At 38.5% G+C, this 20,423-nt stretch overlaps 2 protein-coding genes across 4 annotated transcripts in view; one reads left to right on the top strand and one right to left on the bottom strand.

Moving 5' to 3' along the window:
* Window positions 1-9,037, bottom strand: part of poc1b (POC1 centriolar protein B) — a 40,532-nt gene extending 31,495 nt beyond the window's left edge. The window contains exons 1-10 of one of the 3 annotated variants that reach the window (XM_007570317.2): window positions 8,736-9,037; window positions 7,736-7,820; window positions 6,235-6,406; window positions 5,915-6,094; window positions 5,052-5,159; window positions 4,833-4,948; window positions 4,199-4,332; window positions 3,536-3,604; window positions 2,627-2,785; window positions 2,410-2,487 (exon numbers count right to left, since the gene is read on the bottom strand). In XM_007570317.2, the coding sequence (XP_007570379.1) occupies window positions 2,410-2,487; window positions 2,627-2,785; window positions 3,536-3,604; window positions 4,199-4,332; window positions 4,833-4,948; window positions 5,052-5,159; window positions 5,915-6,094; window positions 6,235-6,406; window positions 7,736-7,820; window positions 8,736-8,750 (1,116 nt within the window). In that variant the 5' untranslated portion in view covers window positions 8,751-9,037. The remainder of the gene's footprint in view (window positions 1-2,409; window positions 2,488-2,626; window positions 2,786-3,535; window positions 3,605-4,198; window positions 4,333-4,832; window positions 4,949-5,051; window positions 5,160-5,914; window positions 6,095-6,234; window positions 6,407-7,735; window positions 7,821-8,735) is intronic. The other 2 variants (XM_007570314.2, XM_007570315.2) reach the window with 2 other exon arrangements.
* Window positions 9,038-9,738: 701 nt separating this feature from the next.
* Window positions 9,739-19,186, top strand: cep41 (centrosomal protein 41). Its single transcript, XM_007570313.2, has 11 exons — window positions 9,739-9,852; window positions 10,145-10,208; window positions 11,753-11,800; window positions 11,947-12,008; window positions 12,251-12,323; window positions 12,775-12,919; window positions 15,304-15,467; window positions 15,538-15,605; window positions 15,705-15,819; window positions 17,055-17,270; window positions 18,084-19,186. Exons 1-11 carry the CDS (start codon window positions 9,820-9,822, stop codon window positions 18,200-18,202), a joined length of 1,107 nt encoding a protein of 368 aa, XP_007570375.1. The 5' UTR covers window positions 9,739-9,819; the 3' UTR covers window positions 18,203-19,186.
* The last annotated feature ends 1,237 nt before the right edge of the window (window positions 19,187-20,423 follow it).

Here is a 20,423-nt window from a genome sequence, read left to right as displayed (position 1 = left end):
TGCATGACAAGAACTGGTAAACATCTAGACTTTAATACGGGTTTGGGTCTGCTCTGGTGTAATGGGATCACCCTTTATGACATAGTGGTATAAACCATGTGACGTGAAGTCAGGCAAAGTCAACATTTTAATCATACCAACAAACACGTCAGGAGGGGGAGGTTTGGGGCGGTTTCTAAGCTAGTTGTTTCTAAGTTTTGCAAATATCCCCGTCTATGAGCCCCAACTAGATGTGCTACTTCCACAGACAAATTAGCTGGACATGAACAAGAAGGAACCATGGCTATACTGGCATAAATAACTTTGGAAAACAATCACAGCCGTGGCGTTTAATGCTCACATCCCCACTTCCGACGTCCATCATAGCGTCTCGAGGTGACGTAGTTGCAAAAGGTCAATAGAAGAATGGCTGAAACTAGACGTGTCTCAATGGCGTCAGAGTCGAGACCTGATGCAAAACTCAATTATCTGAAGTTAACACAGTCAGATGTTGAAGAGTTATTTCACCTAAAAGTGGCAAATGAATAATGCACGACTCAACAGCCAATACAAAACTGCATTCACACACAGTTTTCCCTTTCTTGCTTTGCTTTCATAAACAACAACAGTGTGGAATCTATTGTACATTTTGAGGCAATTTTTTAACTTAAGAACCGGGTGGTTATCAGATAGCATAAAACTATGACCAACCACTGACGCAAAAAGATTAAAACTTGATGTAAGTGGATCATTTCCTTAGAACCGACATCTGCAAACAAATAGAACTCATATGTTAAAACTCACGTCTTCGTTGGCTCACTCATGCACTGCTCAGAGTTCTCCTTAACCTCACAGCTGTCCAAATCGTGAGAGGCTGATTTACGGTTGCGGAGGCTTGAAGTAAAACCACATATCCGACTTGGCCGTCCTCATCATAAATGACTTCCACTTGGCTTGGTTCATTCACCATTTTCCTCCCACACAGGAGGTAATTGCAGGGAACAAGTTACAATTAGATGTAGGGCAACACACTGCTCCTAAGTGAACAAACCGACATGACTGTAAATGTCAGGTTCGGATCCAAGACCTGAATAAAAAGAGCGACTAATCTCTGATCACTTTTGAGCCCATGAAGACGGAGAGATGATGTGGAATTGCTGCTGGTGTCCATTTCTCTCAAGTCAAAGCAAGAAATGAACACTTCATTCATATCCATTTCACATATAGTGCTATGGAAGCATGAAGCAACTTGGCTTTTTACTGAATAGTCAGTATTATTAAAAATACTCTAACTGGTCTCATATTTATGAGAAAATAGTTGCAATAAAATAGGTATTTTAAACTTAGAGAAATATGATCTTTGATACAATGGTCTTTAACTGAATCCCCACATACAACTGCTGTCGGAAGAAGACTTCTATAAAAAAAATAAAATGAAACCCTTTGATATGTGCATCTATACAGCTATTAAAATAAAATTAGGATTGCACCAATATGGGATACTGCGGTGGAGATGCGATGTGGCCGTCACAGGTTCAAGTCCAGCCCTGATGACCTTTCCTGCATGTCTTCTCTCTCTCATTACCCACTTTCCTGTCTGAGCACTCTCAAATAAAGGCCACTAGAGCTAAGAAAACCTTTAAAAAATGTGAATATATGAATATTTGTGGCGATAACATTATCCGTTATTAATATTGATGTTATGGCCAATAACCAATATAAACCAATGCCATATATTCTAAAATGACCATGTTGCTGACATTGCTTCTCTGTTTTCAGTTGTTGCAATCATTGTTCCATACAATAAATCTGAAACTATTTCCGTGGATCGGGACTCGGCAGCCATGACAGATCTTCTGAACTTGAATAAACTTTAGACCCGGACTGGATGGAACCTCTTACCTACAACTTCCACTAAACCAAGCAGCCAGTTCTTCTAAGAAACTGCAGCGTTTACACTAATACTTGTTCAACCTGAACATTCTGACTAAACCACATCCTCCTCATGTTTCCAAGCTTTATCCGGGATCAACATTTGTAGAGTAAGCGGATAAGACCGATTCACATCCAGAGTTTTAGAGCTGGCAGAACTGTGAGAAACTGCTTTCTGCAAAGTCAGGACACACTGACCGGCTGCCTTTGAATGGTCTCCATTATGGAGCGATCGCTTTAGACAGGTCGACGTGTAGACAAAACGTGCATCGTTCTGTGTGAATTAAAACAAGTCACACTGACATAAGACATACACCATTACTCTACACTAGCCTGCACTGCCACCTAGTGGCAGAATTGGCATGCCCTGCCTTACTATGTTACAATTTGAGGCACTTCATAGAGTTGGCAGAGAAAGAAGCAACAAGTAGAACAGAGGCAGTGACGATTTTGTGTTTTGCTGTAATTGTGCAGGTTTCTTCTTGCTGGTCGCCTTACCTTGTTGTCATGGTGATATCGGCTGACCTCTACGACCTCAGGATCGTAGGACAACGTGTTTGTCACGACTGGATTGATCTGCATACAAAAAAGAATCGGTATGACAGGGCCGCACATGGAAAACCAACAGCCCGGAATGAAACCGCATGTTTTTTTTCCAATTTAAAACAGAAACAATTCATTGGGTTTTGATTCTGGGAGGTGAAGCAGGCGATACCTGAATGCCCGTGGCCTGTGAGCGGTGGAGGTGGGCGTGGGGTGTCCTGGGGTGGATGTCAGACAGGTGGGGCAGAGGATCGGGGGTGGACCTCCAGCTGTGTTGTAGCAGAACATCCCGGTAACGTTTACGGTCAAAATTGGTCTTCCACAGCAGAACCTGAGGAGGGAAACCCAATGCATGAAACCCCAAGTTTAAAACGTTTAGAGACAGTCTAACAGCTGTTTTGTGTGTTTTATTATTGTATAACAGACAGCGATTACATTAAGCTCAAAGCACAAACCTGTTGCCATCGTTTTGCCAGCAACATCAATGTTGTTGTTTGACAAATGTATTTATTTCTCAGCTAGTTTTAAGAATACTCTGTTAACATCAGAACAGATGCAGCTGCAATCACTGTAGTTTGAAGAAAGTCTTGCAACAGAGAGACAGATGACAGAAATGATTGTCCTCCCATGTTAGCAACAGTTTCTACATAAGAAAAATGTTCTGTCTTTATGGCTTTCCATCAAACTGATGTCACTTGCAAGAAATCACTACCAAAGATTGCAAATAAATTATCCAGAAGATCCAGCCAGAGCTACAATAAAATGGTTTACATCTGTAAGAGTGTTCATATGTCAGAATAGCCTAGTCAAAGCACAGAATCAAATCAAGAATTCACTTTCTGTCTCCTGAAATCCTGTTAAAAGACATTAAGGTTTGTAGTTAGAAAGTAGGAAAAAAATGTGGAAAATTGAGAAGTTACAAATTCAACTGCAAGACAATATTCTATTTTATAAAAACATATATATACATTTTGAAGTTAAAAAATGTATATTGGTAACAGTGTTGAGCAACAGCATAAATTAGTAACACTGTGGAGAACGACTATCAATCTATTAGGAAAGAAAGTCACATCATACCAACCTGGCAATCAGTTCCGCCTGAGGCAAAGTGATCTCCAAGCCTGGAAAAGGCCACAGTGATTACGGCTCCCTGAGAATGAAGATAATTCAAATAAACATCATAAACCATAATTCAAATAAATGTCACAAAGAAATGAAAATAATAATGTTCAAAATGTCCTCATTAAATTAGAACAGCCAAGTGATGCACATATTTTGACAGAGACATGGATAGGGACTTTTCCAAATTTTGTGGTATCAGATTAATACTGTCACCATGGTTACAACACATTTGTCATGTAAATAAAACAAGACTTTTAAAGAGTTCTCATCCCATTATGCTCCACAATCCTATGAGAGATTACCAAGAGATTTGTAAAGCGGGTGGTGTTAGCACATCTTCACCTTATTAAAATAATGTTTTAGGCAACAAAAAAACGTGATGAAATGGAACTTGGAAGAAACAAACAGGAAGAGAAGTGAAAGAGGAAGAAGAGAGAGAAAGAGTGAAAGAGAAAAGGTAAAAGAACAAAAAAGGACAAAAGAGCAAAAGAAAAAAGAGTGAAAGCAAAAAGGCAAACAAAAGAGTAAATGAAAGAGCAGAAGGAAAAAAATTAAACAAAACAAAAAAAAAGCAAAAGAAAAGGACAAAGGAAGATTTTTTCCCCCTCTGCTGCAATGCCACCTTGTGTCCATGCAAGGTATAGATGAGCCGGCCCTCCAGCAGGTCCAGGATCTTCACTGTCCGGTCACTGGAGCCACTGATTAGGTAGTTATTGGACGGGTGGAAGGACAAACTATTGCTTCCTCCACTGTGGACTGAAAACGCAGCAAAACAAACTAAAAAATAGGAATAAAGCTCAAAGCAAAACACTGTATTATAACGACAAGGCCATTGGCCCACGGCTATTGAAACACGATGGGAGAATGAGCTTCTGGAACAGCAGCCTACCTCAGCTCTGAGGAAAATTCAAGGATTACATTCAAAGCTGAGTCGGTACAAGAACAAACATGAACAAACAAACAAAATGCATGACATTTGTAAGAGTGCTCAAATATCTAGCCAGAGGTTGGACAGAAGCTTGTTCATGACTACAAAAAGAGTTTGGTTTCTCCGCAATTTGCCAAAAACATTTAGCCAAACATTTGTGCCAGTGTGTGAGTCTGAATGTAAAATTTGCTTCCAAAGCCCAAAATTAGTGTGATGTTCATGCGGGTGGTGTATGAAAATCTCACTAAATGTGCAGAAACATGTTTGAAAATTAGTTTGAGAGGAGACACGGAGCCTCTTCAGCCTCGGCTGAGTGGTCCTTCCATACCTTGATAGTGCTGAATCAGCTTATTGGTTCGCAAATCCCAGATTTTAAGACAACTGTCATCTCCTGACGAGGCGATGCAGGTGCCGCTGGCGTTGAAGTCGACAAATGTGACCGAGCTGGAACAGATGCAACGATTATTCCACCGATACCAATTACTCTGCCAACTCCACCCACTGACAAGTAACCGCGTTTTGGCTGGAAACAGGCCGACAGAATTACCCTCCGCAGTTGGTGAAAGTGTTGATGCAGCACTTGGTGGACGTGTCCCAGAGACGGACGGAGCAGTCGTCCCCGCAGGACGCTATGAGCCTCCCGTCTGGAGAAAATCTGAACAGAAGCAAACAAAAAGTTTATGCTCCACTATTCAGGAACAAACTTCCAGAAAACTGACAAAACTGATGCCTTCAGGCAGACGATACAGAGCAATCAGAACAAGAACCAACCGACTCAGAGACAGTTTTTATCCTACAGCAATAACAAAACTAAATGCAATCAAAAACAACCATTAATCATCATGAATGATGTGTGTGAGAATGTGGTTATTCTTATTTATTAGTTTTTGTTTCTTTTTTTATCACTTACTTGTTATGTATTTCTTACAGTATGTGTAAAGTGTGAGACAAGTTTTTTTAAGCATATGCACTGACTGATGGCACTTTTTAATTTTCGTTGTTCTTGTGACAATGACAATAAAGATTTATCTATCTAAATTGCAGTATTCCTTAAATCAAGGCCAACCACCTGTTTAGAGTTACCTTTGAGTCATAATAACTGGATTTTTAATCAATATATTTCATGATTTTTATGATGAAATTTGACTAAGTGTAATGTTTATTGCTTGTTCCATAAACAGTAAGAATATCATGTTTTTAAGGTTTAAAGCGCTTTGTATTGCCTTGGTGCTAAAATGTGATATTTTGTTCAACATTAGCAGAATATTGACAAAGTTGCGCACATTTGTAATGGAAACACAACTATGAAAAGTGAGGAACACACCGTCAGTGGAGACACACTCAACTCGGCTAAAACCCAACCAGGCATGAACAACGGAGAAGAGGCTTAAGAGGTCGACACTTCCATACCTGGCACAGCGGACCCAGTTGGTGTGCTGGCTGAGGGAGTAGACGTAACACCGCCGTGGGACGCTCCACACTATAACCGACTTGTCATCAGACGCAGTGACCAGGCTGTAGCCATCATGGGAGAAAGACACACTGCGTACCGCGGCGGTGTGGCCTTTCAACACCGAGGACTCTCCTTTTCTATCCCAAACACACAAACAGTTCAAGTTAAATCTGCTTTATAGTCCAAATTGAACATTCATGTACCAAGGTTTTAGATCCCCATTCTAAATGTGAGAAACAAAAACTGTGCAGATAAAATCGTCAGCTATCTGGCTTACAAGGAAAGTGTCCACAATCGAACCGTTCTGTCTTTGGACGAAGAAGCCAGCAGACGCCCGGACGGGGAGAACTGCAGCCCCGTGACGGTGTCCTGGTGCCCGACAAAACGAAAGGCCCTCGCCTTTGGGGCCAGGTTCCAGATCATCAGGGTCCTATCCACTGATCCTGTAGCTAGAGGAAGAACAACAGAAATCGTAATCGGGAAAATACTCGCACAGATATACAAAGCTTTGAAGAAAACAGTCAGCGTTATAACCTGGATATGTTTTGAGAGTTCATAAAAAATTAACTCAACCTGGGGAATTTAACTATGCTTTAAAAATATAAGACAGAGCTGACAAAACAAATTAACCACAAACATCAGGTGGCCACTTCAGACTTGCAAACTGATGAAAGCAAATTGCATACTTTTCCAGAATATCCAGAAATTGTGGGAAATTTAAAAAAAAACTCCATCATTTATACAGGTGAGCAAACTAATTGATGATCAGTTAATTAAAGGGGCAGTACTAAGTATTTTCCAGGCTTATAATGATACATTGTAGCAAAATCAAATAACTTTTACCTTCAGTTGTTATAAAAATATATAAAATATGACTTTAAAATATGCTGCTGGCTAATCTGAAGGAGGTGAGTGGGGGAGTCTTTAAAGTTTTGATTTTTTTATTTATTTTTTTTCTAAACGACTTCTCACCATCGTTCCATTCCACACATGAAGATGCATGAAAGCATTTCAGAATGTGATAAACCATGGACAGTTTGCTACATAGAGCGGTGGTGTCCAGACTATTTGTCATGGGGGACGAAAATTTCAAGCTGAAAGTAAAAACTGAATTATAATACTCATTTGTAACATTGCAGAAACTATTTTTCTTTTTACCTTCTCAACAATAAACTAAAAACACTATATTTTAACAAAACAAAGCAGTCCGATTTCTGTAGAAAATGTATCTGTAAGTCATCAGAACAATGAAAAGGGTCTCTCTCACTCTTACTTCATTTAGCCATGTTTAATAAATGGGGGTGCCCACGTCTGTTTGTGGTCCTATTTATTGTCAAATTACATTGAAAGGACAAATGTGATTGGTAATGGACTACAATTTACATTTCACATTTTAGGAATTTTTAAAATTCACCTATCTTTTCTTGAAAAGTCTCCCATCCTTAAAACTGCACCTTAACATTTTTGTGTCTCCATAAGCTGTCGGAGCTGCCAAATCAAATTTATGCCATTCTTGAACTGTGGTTGAGGGCCACACAAAATCATTCCTAGGGATACAAATGGCCCCATGCCACACTTTGGACAACCCTTATGTAAAATACTATTGAATAGAACTTGAGCATAATATAATTATGCTCAAGTACTTATGTAATTATGAACACCACTTAAGTACCATGCTATCCTGTGGTAAACTATTTTACATCAACCACACTATAGACAGAGATAAAAAATGAATTAAACTTGAATACAGTAAAGCATGTAAATGTATTAGCATTTACCCAGCTGGTTTTGGTTTGGATTGAAGTCTGCACAGGTCACAGCATCTTTATGTCCCCTGAAGTGTCTCTCTAGAAACGGATCGTCCTGTCAAGACAAAGACCAGGGACAGAAATATCAAATTCTGACTATTTTTCCCCTTTCTTCATTAAAATTTGCATTTCCCAGGTTCAGTGATGTACCGTTTCACTCAAAAGTGTACACACCGGTGTTCAAAATCAAGTCTCAGGGACTTAAAGAATGACAACATCAATTTTTTTACTTTGGCCCAGATCTTCTTTGTATAATTCAACAGAAAAACAAACAAACAAAAATCTTAATTCAAAAACAGCAATAATCTGATTGGATAAGTATTCACAACTTTAAACCAATACTGAGTCCAGACCTGCCTAATATCTCCCAAAACTTTGTTTAAAAACGTGTTACGGACTTAAACTTCTAGCCTACAATTCCAAAATATATGTTTGGCACAGCAGAAACACCAATGTGTGAACACCCTGCTCTCACTGAAGCATGGCGGTGGTGGCATCATACTCTGTAATTGGCATTCTTCCCATTAAACTACTCTGAACACCTGTCAGTTTTATGTATAGATATTAAATCTATAGAGAAAGTGTTATTCAAGGATTGATAGAATATCTGCAGCTCATAGTTAAACCGTCAGGCCAAATATAAACCAATTATAGTTTGCTTTACTTCACACCCAGCTGTGCTGTTCAGCCTTCTTGTGTTAACACTATTTTAATTCATAACATGGTGTTTGTTTTCAAACAAACACCATTGTTGCGTTCATATCGGTCACATTAAAGTGATTGTCATGCACGAGAAAGTAAAAGCGGAGTTCCATGGACTTATAAAGATGTTCCTGACAACTCCTTTCTGGAAATCCTCTTAGCGTTGACAGAGCTAGCAAACTTCCTGCCCGCCACCGGCGAGAGTTCTCCGTGTCTGTCCTAACTGCTCACCAACCTGACAAAAACACACCCAAATAGGGCCACTCACCAGAACAGATCCCATTTTAGACAATAACAGAGCGAACTGACGTTATCTGGTGATTTGAACAGACCCGCTGCACTGCTCCTCCATGACTGTCAACGCAGCGCCAACAATGACCGCGTCAGACCTGACAGGTCGAGCCCAGAGAAGGAGAAACGTGATGCTTTTAAAGGCGAGTCAAGGAATCTTCGCACTGACACATGGAGAATGTAAAGACTTTTCATGTGTTACAAAATTCTTGTTTTCCCTCTTAAATCATAGATTTAAATCCAAAATAAGCGGCCTGGCACCGGGCTGCTTTATGTCGATTTAGTTGAAAAGATTCGTTTGCAGTATCTATTTCAAAGTGGGAAATTTCCGTGCCCCAGCAAAACATTTAATTGCGCAAAACTGAAGTCTTTAGTTTTACTTAAAAATACGTTGACAGCCCTTGTATCGTCAGTTAATTGTACTAATATTTTTAACACTGTTTCTTAGGTTCTTTCAATAAAAAAATATCAATTCAATTCAAATATACTTTATTAATCCCAAAGGGAAATTAAATTGTAACTCATTAATTTAGATTCTTTAAATAATTATTGAAGATCGAAAGACATATAAAGATATATCAAAAGATGTATTTAATTGTTATTTTTAGTTCTCTGGTGATTTAACTAGAATACACGCACCTAAAATTAATGTTGTGTCACTAAATGAAATATACAATCAAAAATGAGTTTTCTAATAGAGAAAAAAACAGGCGCCCTGTCTTCCTAATGCTTCGTGTTCTTTGGTTGAAATAAGTGATATACATAATCTTTTTATGATAATATTTGTATTGATTTTATCATGGTACCAAGTTACAAAGTTAATTAACTAGTTTTGAAAATATTAATTGTGTAAAATCATTGTTGAAAACGATTAACCTTAGAGACCGAGGCGACTTGAATGCCGCACGTCATAAAGGTGGAGCGTCTTTCGCTGCTTAGCAACTGGTCAGACGGCTCCGCGGAGAAAGCAATGCTGTGATTGGCTCCTGGATGATTTGTAGCGAATCAACATTGGCTTTACTGAAGGTGGAAGTTGCTGTTTAGTATTTCGATTTGAAAATATGTCGCTGACTCGGGGCATTGGCAAAAACGAGGTAAAGTCAGTAAATGCAGGTTACTTGTTTTTTTTTTATTAAACAAACAAGCATAGACCTCTCAGTTAAATCTCTCGCCCACACCGCAATTATAGCGGCGAACTGGAAAAAACATAACGTAGCGAAGCAAGCATGCTAACAAGTTAGCTAGGTTATGTTTCCATATCAACGGTAGCTCACCGTTAGCTTGATCATATTTAATAAGCAGCTGGGTTTCTCCCCAAAATGCTCTGATTTAATGTTTTGTAGCTAATGTAAGATATTAAACAGCTCACTTCTCTCCTTTACACAGTACATGAAGAAAAGGATACCCAAAAATGAAAAGTATGCCCATGTCAAAACCAGGCTGGACACAGGTATGTTAACCATTTCAGATGCAGAATGCAGAATGATATGTTGTGGCAAAAAAATCTAATCCGCTATCAAAAGAATAAGGACAACATAAAAATATATTTATTAGATATTTTTGAATTTTTGTACTCCAACTTTAACACAACATATCCGTATTATATTCGTATTATATTTTTTTAGTTAACAAAACAAACAAAATTATAAATCTTCAGTGCAACAACACTAACTAGATGGTGTTTGGTGTTCTGGCAGAATTTTGGAATTTTTCTGTCTTTACAGTTTGCAGATATTCATTTCATCCCTGAACTTTATTTCTGCCATATTAGTCCTTTACTTTGACTGGGCTGCTGTGAGCCCCTGATTCTTTTCTTTTTAAGCGTCATGGTGTAACTATGGTGCTGTACTTGGAATCATTGGCTTTGTAATAAAAGCAGTTTTGGTCACAATTCAGTTTTTAGGCAGATTGCCTCTCATTTGCTCTTTTTTATATTTTTTGTTTGTACCTCTTTGTCCTTTTTTGCTATATTTTGAGCACTGCACCTTCTGACTCTGTAGTGAATCTGCCTAGACGTTCTTCCCTGTGTTAACACACCTGCTTTCCCCAGACTGTCAAACGTCTCCTTTTAATGGGGTTGTCACACACATTGATGATCAATAATCTGTTGTATTTCTTTAGCAACGCCTTGCTGCTACTTTCCCACTTATATGGAACATAATTTAACTTTCTGTCCAGCTTTAGGTTTTGTCTTTATTTGATTTGATTAAAAGAAGTGGCACAAATTTGTGGTGTGCTCTTATGGTTAAATTGAAAAGATATTGTGAACCTGATAAAGACCAAATTTTATATATCATTTCCTGAGATATAAAACTGTGGAAGCCTGTTTCTTTCATGAAAGAAAAAATAAAAGTCGAACAGAAAGTCAAAATTAAGAGCTTTAAAGTCATAATAACAATAATAAATGATAATATTTATTTTATTATGATATACTTTATATATCAAATTTAAATAAGTCATAATTTAGATTTATTTCAGAAAGAAACAATTTTAAATTATTTAAGTTTGAAATAATTTCCCACAGAAATGCATCATTATCGCATAAATATCACTATAATTATGTAATGATGCTGAATCTTGTAATTATAACTTGTAATTATAACTTTCTAGTTATGACTTTCTGTCTCAGAATCATTATGTTTGATTTCATAATTATGACTTAAATCTCATAATTATGATGTTCAATCTCATAATATTGAGTTTGTCATTTTGATTTTGAATTTCATAATTATTTCTTTCTCAAAATTATAGCTTTGTGTGAAACATTTAAGACATTGAAAGTTGATTGTGACTTTTTTTTTTTTTTCTTGCAATTATTACTTCCTGAGGGACTTATTTTTTCTTTCATGGCAGGAATGGGCTTCCATATTACACCCAAGAATTGAAAGAGAGGCTTTTTTGTAAAGCAACTCTGCATTTTCTGTTGCTTCTCCTCTCAGAAACATTGATGGCTTTCTTCTTTTATTCTCTCCATGATGCTGCTGTCATCTACAGGATGGAGCAAAACAAAGTACATAGAAAGACTGGAGGAGATGAGAAAAAGTAAGAAACCACATATTTATATCCAAAAACATGATATTTTTGTTTTGTTTTCTTTTTTATGTTTACATTAAAGCTGAGTCATTAAATCTTTACAATTTACTAGACACATTTTTTTTATTATGTTTCTTTGTCCTCCTCTATTTAAGACTACAGGTATCGAAAAGGCGAAATCTTCAAGAGGTTAAAGGTGACGACCTTTGCTCAGCTGGTGAGTATCAATGCAACAACAGCTGGCATACAGACTCAGCAGAGGCAGTTTGTGTTTTTTTATTGAGGTGATAGAATGAAAACATTGAATTTGTTGTATTTTTGGACCTTCATAATTGATCAGATCAGTTGATTGATAAGCTGCAGACTGATGGCTGTATATTATTATTTTTTTCATAGCTCCCTGCAGGCATGATCTAGTGTGCGTGTGTTTGTGTGTGTGTGTGTGTGTTTTCCACCCAGGTACTTCAGGTGGCTTCTGTTTCAGATGGGAATCAAAACAAGGTCAATGATGAATCAATCAACACCCAACAAGGTAACGCTTCAGGCTACCTGAGTAGGGATGAGCTTTTAATCGTATTATCACTTATCGTGAAAAAAATTCTTATCACAATACAAATGATAATTTATTGTTGTCTCGATAAATTTCAATGAATGACTTAAAGAAACAAAACAAAACTGATACTATTATCCATAAGAGCATCAGTAAATATTAGTAAATTTGAAAATCTGATGAAATACAGTTATAAATCACACTTCTTTAACTAAACATTGTCCTCCAGAAGCCTGTTTCAAATGGAAATATTTTTCTTGAACAGTTCTCGTTTGTGGTGCTGTGAATAATAACCCGCTACAAGAAGTAGTAAATGGCTTTTCAAACATTATTTTTATTATCATCACAATAGTACCACAAGATAGATTATTAGTCCACATCGGCCACCCCTGATGTGGAAGTTAGCGCCATGATGTCTCAAACTGCCTTGCAGACGGTCTGTCAGTCGTCTCTGAGGCAGACCTGGAGTGTGAGTCTGAACGGGTCAATGGCTTGTCGCTGGAGCTGCCACTGTCGCAACAACATGAAGCAGGAGACCGCAGGGACGGCTGCCACACTGCTAGGTCAACACTCCTCAGGTAATGAGCAACCTATAGGGCAGGGGTCACCAACTCCAGTCCTCGAGGGCTACCATCCTGTAACTTTTAGATGCGTCTCTGCTCAAACACACCTGGATCAAATAAACTGCTCGTTTCCAGCCTATTGCAGAGAGGAATGAATGTTGGTAGAGGGAATTCAGACATTTTGGAGCAGAGGTAAATCTAAAAGTTGCAGGATGGTAGCCCTTGAGGACTGGAGTTGGTGACCCCTGCTATAGGGATAGGACTTTACCAAACCCTACTGTGATTGGTCGAGCCATGGCAGACCTACAGGTTTTCCCAACTTCCTCCTCGCAGAGCAGCTCTGTCCTGCTGCCTCCCCAATCAGCTCCTTCAGACTAGCCAGCAGCAATTAGCAAACACCTGGTGGAACTGTGCATCTGCTGAGCTCATTATAGCAGTGAAATGATGTAAAAACTTTGCTAAAGGGCTAATACATGAGCCATGTTGTACCAACTTCCTGAGGATGGAGTTTTGTTGTTTCAGAAAAAGCGTTTTTGAAAAAAAAAAAGAAGAGTTTTTAAAGAGACAGAGACCCAACTTCAAGGTGGTAAATTACAAAGTAAAATGTATTTTATGTGATGATATTTTATGTATACAGCATTTTATAACAACTGAAGGTAACACATTTACGTTATTGTGATATAAAATTGTACCATGTGGCTGGAATATATATATAATATTGCCCCTTTAGTACACATATCTTTTAGGTTTGGCTACATTTTAGAAAAGATAAATATTAAAAGTCCTACTAGTGTCATGTCTGCAAAGTGGGCAGACATTGCCATAAAACCCAAATATTCAGTGTCACACAGCCGTCCCTGTGTGATTGAGGTTGGCCCTAACCTGTCAACCTCAGTCTAAGCCACCATATGTCTGTAGCTTTCGTGCAGCTCTCTTTCAACAACAGAATTCCCCAGTGGATAGCCATAAACCTTTCTCAGAAGCTTCCTCACCTACCCATTCAGCTAGAGACTGTGTCCCAGGAGAGTAACTCTATCTGACACCTGAGAGGGTGACAGACTGGGCCGCTGTAATGCTAGAGCTGCTAGGTCAGCGTCACCTTGTGGGGAGAACAGATGGAGACAGGATGTAGAGCCGTTAAACATACATAGAGGGGGAGGCGGGGTGACCTTGTGTTTCATCCTATGACTCACTTCTACAGCAAAGTTTCAAAAGGTACAATAACACCTGCGTGCACTCTCTAAACGGTGCCCTCTGCTGGCTAGAATTTATATGAGAAGCAGGTTCTATCGTTAAAATACTAAACTGTAAGGAATGATGCAAACGTGGAAGATCAAAGCTTTTCTTTGGGTTAAATGCAACTTTTTTTAGGTCTGTCGCAATAATTAAATTAATTGCGTTATTATTTAAAACAAGCGCAATAATTCTCCATTTGCATAATTTCCTCTTTTCTCTCTCTTTCTACCAAAGACATGACGACAAAAGTCTTCAGTGTGGAGCTTTGGTCTCAACTAGAAACCATTTTTTTAAGGACATTTATGTTGATGGAGACTTCCTAATTAATTTTATTTGCTGTTTCTGCTGTTTGTTTATTTTGGATATTTCTGTTCATTATAATTAAAATTTATTGAGCTTTGAGAGGGCTACATAGTGGCGCAGTTGGTAGCACTGTTGCCTTGTAACAAAGGTTCTGGGTTCAATTCCTGGCCCGGGGTCTTTCTGCATGGGGTTTGCATGTTCTCCCTGTGCATGGTGGGTTCTCTCCGGGTACTCCAGCTTCCTCCCACAGTCCAAAAACATGACTGTCAGGTTAATTGGTTTCTCTAAATTCTCCCTAGGTGTGAGTGTGTGTCTGCATGGTTGTTTGTCTCTGTGTTTCCCTGCGACAGACTGGCGACCTGTCCAGGGTGACCCCGCCTCTCGCCCGAAACGATAGCTGGAGATAGGCACCAACAACCCTCCCAACCCCACTAGGGACAAGGGTGAAAAGGAAATGGATGGACAGATGATCTTTGAGAATGTCCTGACATTGTTATGCCATGGAAAATCATCTTAAAAAACAATATTACCGCTTATCACAATAACTTTTGGGACAATCTATCTATCGTCCTTCAAACATTTTTATGTTATATATATATATATATTTTTTTTTTTTTTAACTTGAAATTTTCCACATTTTATTATGTTATAACCACAACCACCAATGTGTTTTATTGGGATTTTCTGTGATTGACTGACATGAAGTGCATAATAATGGAGAAGTGGGAGGAAAATATAGCTGACTTTCTGTCAGATAACCTGGAAAATACCTGAAAGACATTTCTATCTGGGCTGTTTCAACACCTGAACATTCTCTGGTCTGAACCTGAAAAGCTTCTGCCTGGGTTGTTTCCTCTCAGCGTTATCAGCGGCATTGGAGAGCTGAACGTGGAGGGAGCCTATCAGAAGACGGCAGAGTCAGTGTCCAGCCCCTCCCCTGCCGACATGCCCTACCCAGACTGCCCCTACCTGCTGCTGGACGTACGCGACCGCGACCAGTACGACCGCTGCCACATCATCAGTGGTGGGTGGTGGAAACATCCCCTCTGTTCAATAAAACCTTTTCTATTTCTGATCCTCTGCCTTTTCTACAGCTCACAGTTTTCCCATCGCCATGCTGTCTCGAACTATGAATCCCTACACCAAGGAAGTGCTGGAATATGTATCCTTCAAAAGAAAAAAAACAGGACTGCATATTTATTTGTATTTTCCCCTCTATGTTATGGTGTATTTCCATTTGACACCTTAACAGAGTTTGTAGAAAAATGCTCTGGGGAAAATCATCATCGTCTACGATGATGATGAGAGAATAGCCAGCCTGGCAGCTACCACCATGTGTGAGCGAGGCTTTGAGAATCTCTTCATGCTCTGTGGGGGTAAGAGCTGGCAATCTTCTTATCTTTCACAAAACCAAACTTGGTCTCAAAATTACTGGTACACTGCAAACTCTTACCAAGTCTTTGTGGTCTACTTTCATCTGCAAATGTCCTACCACATTGGAGATATGACCAAGCTAATTTACAAGTAACTTGTCAGCAAGATATAGGAGCTTGTTTGAAGTCAATAATTCTGTAACATTGATGAAAAAGTTCTAGTTCCACTGGCAGATCATTTCACTTATAATATGGAGAAAAATGTCTTGTTATAAGTGAAATAGTCTACCAGTGAAACTAGAACTTTCCCAGTTATAAAAGCAACTTTTGAATCAGTTTCAGTAATGACAGTTCTTTCCTGGGTGTCTGGTGGCTACATCTTGCACACATTTCTTTATACTTATTCATAAGGACTTTGATTTCCATTCATTTTTCATTTATTTCTATAACCTAGCCCTAAGCCTAACCTAATCCACTCACCATAGTTCAGAAACTAACTGCTAACCCCGAAATACCAATTGTTACGACAAACAATGAGCTGGTGGGCCCCACAACATGGTATGTGTTAGGAAAATAGTCCTTACAAACACACACACACACACTTTGCTTTTCTCTCACATTCTTAGCACATTCTGTGAGTCTTTCAAGCAATCATTTTTTCTACCTGCTTGTCCAGTTACACATTAAATAGCAGACATTCTGTAATTTTTTTACACATTTTTGTCACTGAACATTGACTTTCCAAAAGCAGCTTTTCAGGAAATGATTGTGCAGTTTTCTCAACCAAGCAGAAGCACATTTAGTCTCTTAGTAAATAAAAATCTTTACTAAAGACATAGCACAGACATGTGATGGCTGTTCATGTGAGATCCTGATGCACTATCAGTGTCAGGCTGCCTGTCATTAATGAGTTAGACCTAAGCATGAATAATTACCAAGCAAAAAAAGATTTATCTCTGCATCATCTCTTATGCTGTAGATCACTATGTTCTTTAGCTTGACTGTGACTAATATGACTAATAACCAGCAGCTGTTTCTCAAGTTCCTGTTTTCATAAACATGCAGCATTAAGCGATTCATGAGCAGGCATTTCCTTAAAGTATTATTGTTTTTCATTCCATTTCTCAGTTTGCACCTCCTTCATCTAATTATCAGATTTCCCCGATCCTAAACCAATATTTTGGTTGAGCAATCTTCATGTTCAAGTGCCATTGCTTTTCTCTTTCTTCCTCTCCAAGGTCTCAAGGTAATCGCCCAGAAGTTTCCAAGTGGAATGACAACCGGCTCCTTCCCAGAGTCGTGCCTATCCGCTTCCAAATCCTCCAAGACGAGGAAATTGTCTGTGGCCCGGCAGTCGGCGCAGGATGCCGAGAAACGCTGGAGGTTTACGTTGGACGAGCTGGATAAGATCCAGGAGCAGATGGAGGAGCTGATCATCTCCAGTTACTCAACCAGTAAGAATGAAACCAGTCAGAAACTAAAAAATAAAATGAAATAAAGAAACTGAAGGTACAATTAGAAATGTGAGAGTTAGTGGAAAGCATTTAGAAAGACTTACTTAACCCTTGTATTTACAAATGGTGTCCAACCGACCGCACACTTGTATCAGATGCCTCAGTCCTCAAGGGTTAAGGTCTCCAGTACAATTATAATTTCTTGTGCAGAGTTTGAGTTTATTTTAAGTTTTTGAGCCACTAATTAAGTGTGTACCATTCCGATTTTACCTGGTACCGATTAATATTATTATGAATTATTTTTGCTCTTTTTGGCTAAAATGTTGTTGAATGCAGCCTTTGCATATTGTCACCTTCCTAAAACAATTGGCCTAAGTCATTTTTGCCAAAAGTGTAGTTTTTTTGGTTGTTTTTTTTTTGTTTTTTTTTTGCCAAAATCACTTTTGGCATAAATTGACTTAAGCCATTATTTTAGGATGGTGACTATGTGTAGATAAGATTAGTGTATAAGATCAGTTTCTCATGTAAGCGTCGACCAATCTCCAAACTGACTGAAATTGGGACCAATTTCTTGTCCAATTGATTTATTGACGCACTCCTGTCTCTAATGGTCGGATAAAAATTAACTTGTGCATTTATTAATTTGCCAAAATGTAAAAAGCCTTGTCTACTGTAAAATTTTGCAGCAGATTCTCTATAAAATTCAAATTAAAGGTCAAATTTGTAGGGGATAAAACAACTTTTTGCCTAAAGGAACTTAAATTTATGTTGTTTGTTGATTTTTTTTGTTTGTTTGTTTGTTTCGTCCTTTAGGTCAGCTGTCCAGTCGCACATCATCCAGCAGCGGCCGGTCCACGGCCTCCAGCCATCAGAGTTCCTCCTCAGCCGACAAAAAGAGCTCCAGAGTTCAGAAAACCAGACCCTGGAAATGACCGTCCACCTCTTTGCCCCTCTGCCCCTCTGCCCCGCCTCTCCTCCTCAAACAACAAGCATACCTCCATCAGAAAGCCTCCTCAGAATTTGTGTTGACGCTTCTGGCTGCAGTGAGCAAACCGATTCCAAGAGGCGGACATTGGCTTCCAATGTTGCTGCTTTTTCATCACTACTGCTCATTTTATCCGCAAATAAATGAGCTTTTTTGCAATTTTGGAACAAACCATCCCAACCACAGCTGATAAGGTAGAGTACTCATATATAGACTTAAAAATGAAATTTGCTGTCAAAATATAACCAAAATGTTCCTTGATGTCTTTTACCTGTTTAAATTACTATTCTGTATTTAATTATTTTGTTTTTTGCATTGTGCCTCATCTGTGAAAAAGGCGTGTTTGCACTCTAATTCTAATTCTGCACTCTAGTTCTAATCTGTAAAGATTCTAACAGTTTTTTCTTTGTTCAGATGTGGCCTTTCTAAAACAGTTTCATTAATGAGTGTTGAAGGGAATCAGGAAAATGCTGTGAATTACTGTATATATGTTTTAATAGAGCCTGACTTGGTTGCTTAGAAACATTTAGCTGTTCTTTTAGTGGTTTGTAGCACACTTCCATAAACATACACCACTAGCCATGATGTGCAATAGCTGCAGCTGTTTTTGTGGTTGGAGTAACACTGACTGACTGACTGAGAATCAGGATGACAAAAGGTTTTTTCTGTCATGCAGTATTCATTATCTGGGGCCTTTGTGCGTTTGTTCACTTTTGTCTTTAGTTCTATTCTCTGTAAATACATTCACATTCATTCTTTGCAGAGCGCATTTTATTAAAAATCTGAATTTCTTCAAGCCTTTGTTGCAACAAGTGATGTTTAACTTAAATGAAGTGGTTGCATAATTTTATTCATGAATAATGAATTTGACTTATGTTTTTTTCCTGGAACATAATTGTTTCATTGCATAATAAACACAATGTGAAAAAAATTCTTTTAAGAATCTTATTTCAGCATTGAATAGACTATCTGCTTTGACGTTGACATTACACCTTATCAGGATAGGTTTGAATTATAATTTTTTGTAAGTGAAATCAAAAGTTAATCTCTTACGAAGACCTGGTGTAACCGTGGATTTGCAGCGAACACTTTTTACAAGGTTAGAAGATTAACGTTCGTATACTTTGTAAGTATGATTTGAAAGATATCAAATGTTGCATTATGGCGAAGGTACGCGTCTAATCATCAGAAACCATGGAAACAATGCTCCACATACGGAAAAAAACTGATTAGTGTCTCGTTTTCTATACGTTTTTTTAATGTTACTCCTGTTTAAGGGGAGACGATGTGACATAGTGACATAAATCATGTAGTGTCAATTCAGGCAAAGTGGGTAATTTTATCAACACGTCAGGAGGGAAGAAGTAGGGCTCGGTTTCTAAGCTAGCTGTTTCAAGCTTCTGTAAATACCGCCGTCTTGAGCCTCAACCAGGTGTGTTGCGCTCAAAGACAAATTAGCTTGACTCGAACCAGAAGAAACCATGAATAAACTGACAAAAACAACCTGGGAAAACAACTTAAATCGCTCAGTTCAATACTCCAGATCCGCTATGGCAGGTCGTATTTATCTTTTAACATAAATACGGTTTTGTCTGACTGTCCGTAGTTAGGTATTTAGTTACTGGGAGAAGTACGGGGGAAAACATCCTGTAGTCGATGCTTGTCTTCGTTTATTAGGAATCCAGTTTAGCATGTCGCGGTGGCTAAAGCTAACGATCTGTCCACAGTTTTATAAAACTGAATAATTTGTATGTTTACTTAATATCTACAGGTTCTTCTAAAAAAAATTAGCATATTGTGATAAAGTTCATTATTTTCCATAATGTAATGATAAAAATTAAGTTGTCATATTTTAGATTCATTGCACACCGACTTTTTTTTGTTTTAATACTGATGATTTTGGCATACAGCTCATGAAAACCCAAAATTCCCATCTCAAAATATTAGCATATTTCATCCGACCAAAAAAAGAAAAGTGTTTTAATACCAAAAAAGTCAACCTTCAAATAATTATGTTCAGTTATGCACTCAATACTTGGTCGGGAATCCTTTAGCAGAAATGGCTGCTTCAAAGCGGCGAGGCATGGAGGCAATCGGCCTGTGGCACTGCTGAGGTGTTATGGAGCCCAGGATGCTTCGATAGCGGCCTTAAGCTCATCCAGAGTGTT

This window comes from Poecilia formosa, unplaced genomic scaffold, assembly GCF_000485575.1.
Source record: "Poecilia formosa unplaced genomic scaffold, Poecilia_formosa-5.1.2 Scaffold258, whole genome shotgun sequence".
Taxonomy (NCBI): Eukaryota; Metazoa; Chordata; class Actinopteri; order Cyprinodontiformes; family Poeciliidae; genus Poecilia; species Poecilia formosa.
Note: the sequence above shows the minus strand (reverse complement) of the source record. Positions and strands in the feature narration are given on the sequence as shown.

Bases quoted from the DNA above. Each gene is read 5' to 3' on its own strand.
- cep41 (XM_007570313.2), top strand. From the start codon at position 9,820: ATGTCGCTGACTCGGGGCATTGGCAAAAACGAG. The intron at 11,801-11,946 runs GTAAGAAACCAC...CCTCTATTTAAG, and splicing joins ACTGGAGGAGATGAGAAAAA to ACTACAGGTATCGAAAAGGC. The intron at 12,324-12,774 runs GTAACGCTTCAG...ACTGCCTTGCAG, and splicing joins ATCAATCAACACCCAACAAG to ACGGTCTGTCAGTCGTCTCT.